The sequence below is a fragment of the Nanorana parkeri genome, unplaced genomic scaffold (genome assembly GCF_000935625.1).
Source record: "Nanorana parkeri isolate BGI_ZX_2015 unplaced genomic scaffold, ASM93562v1 scaffold4, whole genome shotgun sequence".
Taxonomy (NCBI): Eukaryota; Metazoa; Chordata; class Amphibia; order Anura; family Dicroglossidae; genus Nanorana; species Nanorana parkeri.
Window position 1 is genome coordinate 5,750,137 of NW_017306272.1, and position 8,240 is coordinate 5,758,376.

Here is an 8,240-nt window from a genome sequence, read left to right on the forward strand (position 1 = left end):
CCCCCCCTTCTTTCAGCACTCACTGTGCACTCACTTAGCACTCACTGTGCTTGCAGCCCCTTTTCCTTAGCACCCACCACGGCTGCGTCACCCCACTCCCCACACAACCTAATCCACCCCACTCCCCTGCTCTCAACAAGATACCTGTAAGCCCCCTGTTTCACCAGAATGCCTGCACCCATCTGCTCTCACCACTGTGCTAAAACCCCAATCTGATAACTTTATTTTAGTGTTAATAAACAGTTTTTTTGTACCATATTCATATTTGGCGTTCCATATAGATGTGCATCAGGTAGGTATACTGTAAATGCATTCTTGAGTGGAGCCTGTTTCCTTTTGTTTCATGTACCTTTGCTAATACATACCCGGTGACACATGACCTATTATATCTTTGTGGCGTACGGTGCTAGGGTTACCCTGTGATGTGAAGTACAAAGAGGACAATGCCTTTGAGACAATAGAGGCTTCTCTATTTATTTATCTGTTTTCAAGACATATTCCATGTTCACCTAGCGTTCACCAACCTAGCTCATCTGTGTGACCTGAGATTATTGGGAACAATAGATTTCAGCTTGTTATTGTGTTGGGCCTGCCTTGAGCAACACAGCCCAATGCAGCCCCATGCCCGAGGTGTGACTGGACCCTCAGTGTTTACCTTTTTCCTAGAAAACATTTTTAAAATATACACATATGATAATGGTTCTTATTTATTGACCATTCTTTTTACTCATTGTTATCAAGCAATTTAATCTACAGCTGGGCAAATAGTTGCAACATGCTTGGAATGTTATGAATGTCTGCTTTCTTGTTTATACATAGCACTGTGTCTGTATCTAGATATATAATGAAATCAACACATTACAACAATCAACACATTACAACAAACAAAGTCTTATTATTGCCTCATGGGATTTGTAGTTGCACATCAGCTGGAGGGCCAGAGTTTGCCTACCACTCCAGTAGAGAAACTTATGCAGAATTTTGTTAAAACCTGTAGTAATTTTGTCAGTAACTTTCTAATTGGATCTTACAGTACATATGCAGTGAAAGGCTCATTCTGCTTTCTCTAGAGCAGCGGTCCCCAACCTTTTTGGCACAATTCCTTGTGACCACTTGGAAAATCGATGTTCGTGGCCGCAATGAACAAAGTGAAAGCTCCTGATGGGGAGCGGGACGGCCGAGGAGACTGCCAGTGGCTGCAGCCCAGTTCGTTATAGGCCACTGATCAATAGCGGTCCGCAGCCCGGGGGTTGGGGACCCCTACTCTAGAGAAAAGCTAATGAACTTGTCATAAGCAAATCGGTTTGCTTAAACCTGTGTTCATAGTAACTGGGGACAATAAGATGTTCACTAGCAATCAGTCTGCTCAGTGAAATGGTATAACCCTATCAATTATATAATGGTATAACCCTATCAATTCACGGCCTCATTGCAGAGCATGCAGGAGGTACTACTCTTATTTCATTATCAATATAGGAGGTTCTTATCTCTCATGAGTTTTAAGAATTGATGGAAGGGAGACCCAAGCGGTTTGTGGTGGTCTAGTTAATTTAATGACAGCAATTCTTGGTAAGTAATCCAACCTGTAATGGGATGAAAGTTTGGATTTGTACGATTGCTGAGGGAATTAATCCAAGAAGATTTCCTTACTACTACTAATAATTGCTAAAGATCACAGAGTTGGATTATAAATATATGTGATAATAAGGATCTCTGCTGATTGCAAGTCCTCAATATTGCTCAGTAGTTAAACCACACTCCAATGAACTGCAGCATACATATCAAATCATTTTTAGCCACCCCTTATTGTAGGGATATGTGAACACTTACTGCTCTCAAAATGATAGGTGTATTGAGAGACTGTGTAAGCCGTCTTTGCTAACCTCTACCTCTATAATGCTAGTTTCCTGGATTTCATGGTGATCCACTGAGTTCAGTTTCTTGCAAGATGCTGAACTGGAGAATATATATTTTTCAGGAGCTCTGAATTTGCCTGCTCCGTGTTTGTATCAGGCCAGTGACTCAAAGTATGGAAGCCAAAGACAATCAGGGACAATCAGGTCAGCAATAGCAGCCCAATTATCTCAATTAATAAATTGGCATCACAATTTTTTTTTAATGAATGTGTTTCTCAGGGTACACCTGGCCTCATTGATAAAAATGCATACTAACAAAAGTGAAAGTGACACTAAACTCAGGAGGATCTTAAAAATACAATCAAGTTCCCTAACTATTAACTAAAATGTATGTTATTTGTGTATCACTCGGCTGTAGATCCTCAAATCATCTCTGAATTGGTGCTGACACGTTCCTTCCTTCTGGAGGGTGGTTATTTTTGTTCCCCATGGTCCCCATGTGTGTTGTAAAGTAGTCACCGCTCCAAGCTCGCTACAATCTCAATATAAATTAGTAAACTAAATGTGAGATAGTAGTTCATCACAGGAGTGAGCTTGGAGTGGTGATTACTCTACAACACACACAGGGACCATGTAGAACAAAAGTAGCCACCCTCCAGAAGGAAGGACAGTGTCAGCACCAATTCAGAGATGATTTGACGCTCTACAGCCTAGTGATGCACAAATAAGATACATTTTTGTTAATAGTTAAAGGGTTTCTAAACTCTCCATTTTTTTTGCATTTACCTACTGCTAGCAAGCAGTAGATATATGCAAAAAGTTGTTTTTTTTTTAACTCGCTTTAAAAGCGGTTTAAACTTACCCCTGTCTTCGCCGCACTCCCCCGTCCGAGACAAGGAGAGACGCAAAGTAAGTCTATGGACGCGTGCACCCGCATGCAGACACCGTAGGACAGGAAGTGCCAGCAAGGACAGAAGAGTCAGCACTGGATCGGACACCCGCGGCAGCGCTGGAGAGAAGGCTGAAAAGGACAAGAAAGAAGAGGAAGATCGGATTAAGAGACATAATTTAGGCTGGGTTCACACCTGGGCGTTTTTCAGCGCAGATCGAAGCACTGAGAAACGCTCAGCAAGTGAAATCCCATTATTTTCTATGGGCATGGTTCCCACCTGGGCGTATTTCAGCACGTCGTAGCGCGCTGAAAAACGCCCTACGCCCAAACAAGTACAGGAGCTTCTTTGGGGTGTATTTCCACGCGTATCCATTAGGATACAGCCGGATAGCTCTCGTAAACGCGTGTTTGATGCGCGTTTTGCTGAACGCAAATCGCTGTAAAAACGTGCGGCCCAAAACTCGCGCCATACGCGCATATTTCGAGCGCCCAGGTGTGAACCCAGCCTAACGGTAAGTCCTGACATTAACATTGGAGGGAGGGGGAAAAAAATCGACTTTAATGTCACTTGAAGGTACTTGAATGTATTTTTAAGGTTTAACGCCTGAGTTTAGTGTCACCTGAACATGTTGCCTACAGCAGCCAATCAGGTGTAATTGTATCAGTGCAGAAAATAAAATCACATGCTGGATTGATTACTGTAGACAGCACTGATGACAGAAACTCTGATTAAGAAAGATACATATAAGCAGTTGGAAAATTAATCTATGGGCTCGCTTTGACCGAAAAGTGATAATTACATAAGGGGACTGCAACTGATAAATAACCATATACTGAACATATCAGAGAGTTACATACTGCCGCCACAGCAAAATAACTAAGTATACATATTTATATTTCTAGGTATCCAAAGCCTCCTGCTGCTTATCTCAGGTTAGTCAAAATTTGAATCAATATGGATTCAGAAATTGCTTAAGGCTGAAAATGTGTTTTTATAGATGTTTGTGTCTGTGTGTATATGTATATAAATAGCAGCACACAAGTTGTAACAACTCCGTCTCCCTTGCCTAAAATCTAATTTGATAATATAAGTGCAATTCCCCCTTTCTTTACAGAATATTGAACTTATTGGTCCCTTATGCTTAGGCCATCAAGAAATTTCTGTTCAGTGCCAACCAGGGATATTGGTTTTATTTTTCAATCTAGCAACACAAGACCTTCCGGCATGGACTCATTTATATTTGGGAAATGTATTGTTTACTAGTTAGATGAGCCTATTTTTCAGCTTAGTTGCTTTCTATTCTTTTCATACTACAGGATCAATTTCAAGCAGTAGAACAGAATGGGGGGGATTTATCAAAACTGGAGCAGACAGAATCTGGAGAAGTTGCCCATGGCAACCAATCAGCGTCTCTCTTCAGTTTGTTCAGGTAAGATTTGAAAATTAGAGAGAGAAGCTGATTGGTTGCAGTGGAAATCTGCTCCAGATTTTGGCTGCTCCCGTTTTGATAAATCTCCCCCAATATGTCTAAATATGATTTTTGGATGTGTTCCAGAATGAATTTTGTTTATCTCATATAGTAAATATACACTGGGTGGCCAGATTATTATGACCACCTGACATTTGTAGGCAAATTAGCTATAATTAGCTATAATTTCACGCTGAAGTTGCTAGAGGGCCAGACCATTATAAATAGGGAAGCAGGTTGTTTACCATGACAGTAGAAGTGATTTGTTTCTGAAGATACGGGTAAACAACGCGACTTAACAGCCTTTGAACGTGGGATGATTGTTGGCACTCTGAGCCATGGAGCGAGTATCAGCAAAACAGCAGAATTCGTTAAATGTTCAAGAACAGCTGTTGTTAAAGTGTTTAAAGACCGGACTGTCAGCCAAAAATCTGGGTCTGAACGTGCGAATTGGGGCCGTCAGCGACTAGTCAATGTTAGGGCAGAACGCAGGGTGGCAAGACTGGTACAAGACAACAGAAGGGCAACAGTGCAGTGTCAGATTCCTCGCATCACCTTTCAACATCTCGTGGAGTCACGAGGCGGCCCAACGAAGTCATCTCGTGGAGTTATCTCGTGGCCCAACGAAGTACTGATGGGGTGGTCATAATAATCTGGCCACTCAGTGTATATTTGGTGCAAATGGGGCTTCAAGTTAAAGGTAAATGTGATAAATCTGTTGATTTGTGTCCAGTAATGTTGGATCTCCAGGCAGTCCCAGAAAACTTGGTAACATGATGATAACAGCTCATAATTTCTACATAGTATAGTACAAACATTGTATGAATGTAAACTGAAATAATGTATTAGCTGTGTTGTGAATTTCTTTATAGATCATTGCTCTGACCTCTTTCCATTTAGGAATACTTGAGGACCAATTCTAACGGAAACTTCAAAGGGGATAAATAGAAAACTCTTGCATATGGGTATCTAGGTTTTGTCAGCTTTTTCCATTCTACCATCACAAAGTGATTTTTCAAGAGATGAGAGTCCTGGGCCTATATGAATTTAAACTACATGCTGCACTGTAAGATACCTGTAATGATCTGTCTTAACTTCAGCAGATCAAATGTAACAAAGCATTGTCTTTTACTCTATGAGATATTTGATTCTTTAGAGGTGCACAAACTAGCATCATCAAAGCAGGCTGGTTAGGATTCAGCCACAATGGAGTCAAAAAAGAATTGGTTTAAAATTAAGTGGCCTATACAGTATTTTATATTGATATTATACCAACAGTGCATATGAACCACAGAAACCCTTTTACTGTTGGGATGGGTTTCAGAAGCCCTACAAAATCAGCTGCCAGGGTTGCTAATGGTGCTTCCCAGAGAAAATCTAAATGTGTAAGTTAGGATAGCAAGACTGCCCCTCTCTATGCTAGGGGTTGGTATTTTTAAATAAAAATTGTAACACCCAACACTAATTTATGAAAAAAGATTGGCAAATTAATATAGTGCAGTCATTTAGTGGCAGGTTCCCACAAATCTTAAGTCTGTTATCCACAACTCTCACAATAATGTACCAGCTTAAATCCGCCAAATCTGTTAGGTCAGTTTGTATCCAAACCCCCAAGTATCGGGACTTGTCAGTGATTACAAAAAGGATGTTGGAAATAGAAGGGATGAGCTTATTGCTAATGGAATACTATTGCCAGCTTACTCATAATCGAGAAAATGAATAAATCTACTACAGTGAATAATTACAGGGAATCAACTGATCCATCTAGATACAGTATATCAATGACTGCATATAGAGATATATTATTCTTCACCCTTCACATTATTATATTATGTTTTAGTGGGAAACAAATACAAGCTGATTTCCCAGCAAACCATCCATACCATTCCCACATATCTAAGTTTGATGTGTTCCCAAGCTTCAGACCAGCAGATGAACCTGAGCGCTGCACTACTCCACTCCACCCGCAGACACCAGCATCTGGACACCCTGCAATCGTTCTAAAGAAAACTAAAGGTATGTCTTACACCAAACTGCAGTACTATATTTGTTGTTTGCATTATATTTTAGCATGAGTAGATTCTAGGGATTATTCGTAAAGAAGAATCCTCAAATTTTAAATAGTCACCTGTTGCTAAAAGAAGCCTGTACTGAAGGAACATAAAGGCTATCATTGCTGAGTTCTCCTCCCAAAAATAATGGATGTCTGGCTATCCTTTTGATCTAGTGACATCAATACATTCTGAATCATTGACCTAGTAAAAGCATGTAGATCAGGAATTCTGACTTACTCAAAGCGCCTGTGGTGGGTGGGTGAGGTAGAGTTTGATGGTAGTTGATTTCTGGCAGCTTGACTTGTGGAGGATTCCCAAAAATAGTGCCTTTAAATGAAGGAGTTTTATACATCACGAGATTGACATAAACATCAGGAGATCTCTCTCCCGAGGCTCTCATCCAGAACCACAGATCTGATCTTCTACTAATTCATTCATATAAAGCCCCTGAAGGAGGTGTGCATTTTAACCCCCAAAATGTGTTGGCTATGTTTACATTTGAACTTCTTAAAGATGTAATGAATGTGTCACCAGAGAAGAATCTGAACTCTATTATATTGCCATACAAATAAGCTCCTATGCTGCTAGCACTATCTAATGTCACAAAAAACCTTCTATACTGCTAAAACTTTCTGTAAATAAAAACCAAATATATATTTTTCATGTGTTTTCTGCAGTTACCTAGTGTACATATAGAGTGTGATATTGTTGCATTGATCCGGTACAACTAGTCGTCCACGTTTTGGCTAGCATTAATCTATGCTACTAGCTTAAAAAGCTGCTAATATTCCCGACCAGATCATCTTTGTCAAAGGTGTGGTTTTACTGATAAGCAAATCAATCTGGTTAACAGTTCGAGCCTAGAAAACATCTTTTGGTAGGTAAACACATAGAGGTATTAGGGATGCATTACATGTGGATAAAATCAGTACATTGTCCCTTGAATACTATGCAGCATTTTGAAAAAATGAAGGCAATTTTGCACTGTTTGCTGGGCAATATACACAAAGACCTTCTAGTTTAATGTAACCATTCATTATGTAGAGCGGAGAAGTTTCAGAGAACAGATTGTTACTCTCCTTTGTCTATTATGTCCCAGGCAATCCATACAGGCATGAAGTCATTTCTATTCCTTCACAGTCACAAAAGGTGGCATTGACATGGCCAGGACAGGAAGGCTTCTCTCATGTAAGTATATTATATAGATTTCAATATATGCCCTCCAACAGCGAGAACCAAAACAAACTTAGGTTTGGCCATACATGTAGCCATATCTGGAGAGGAACAGTAGGATATAAGACTAAACCAGTTGGTTATTAGTTAATTAAATTGCTGAATCTAAAGATATCCGATACCCATAGACATTATATCATTTCTGTTTTGCAGAATCAAGCAGCAAACAGGATGTCTACAAGCACTTTTGACATCTTATTATATGCCTATACATGAATGGGCTTATATGTGATATCAGCATCCCAGATAGCAAGCAATTGAGCTGCAAGTTTGAAAATTACCTGCTAAACTATTGTAGACTTGCCAAACTTCACAATTTTGTTGCACAATTACAGCAAGTCGGCATTTCAAGTCTCAAGATCAACGTGCTTTGCAAAACTGCTGTACACTTGCACAGCTCTTGCTAAGACCTGCAGGACTCTTGCTGTAGACTTGCCAAGCACATTTGCTACAAATTCAAAAAGTGTCAACTAGAACTTGTGCTGCAAGTGTTCTGCAAGTCCACAACTTGCCAGGAATGTGTGCAGCAAGTTAACACAAATTACAATTTCACCCTGCCACAAGTTTGTGGCAAGTTATCCTTGCTATCTGGGATGTAGCTCTGTGCCCAAATCTATTATATAAATTGCTTGTTAGAATGTGCATGTGTGATCCAATCCAAATACCACATAATGTCTACACAGCGATGTATTTTGGTTTGGGGCTGCCTTAGGCAAGACGAAACTCAGGCACCCCC

General features: G+C 40.2%; 1 protein-coding gene across 1 annotated transcript in view; it reads left to right on the forward strand.

Moving 5' to 3' along the window:
* Nucleotides 1-8,240, forward strand: part of CUNH7orf31 (chromosome unknown C7orf31 homolog) — a 35,538-nt gene that overhangs the window by 19,090 nt on the left and 8,208 nt on the right. The window contains exons 4-6 of the mRNA XM_018573376.1: nt 3,652-3,681; nt 6,058-6,233; nt 7,371-7,459. Coding sequence (XP_018428878.1) covers nt 3,652-3,681; nt 6,058-6,233; nt 7,371-7,459 — 295 coding nt within the window. The remainder of the gene's footprint in view (nt 1-3,651; nt 3,682-6,057; nt 6,234-7,370; nt 7,460-8,240) is intronic.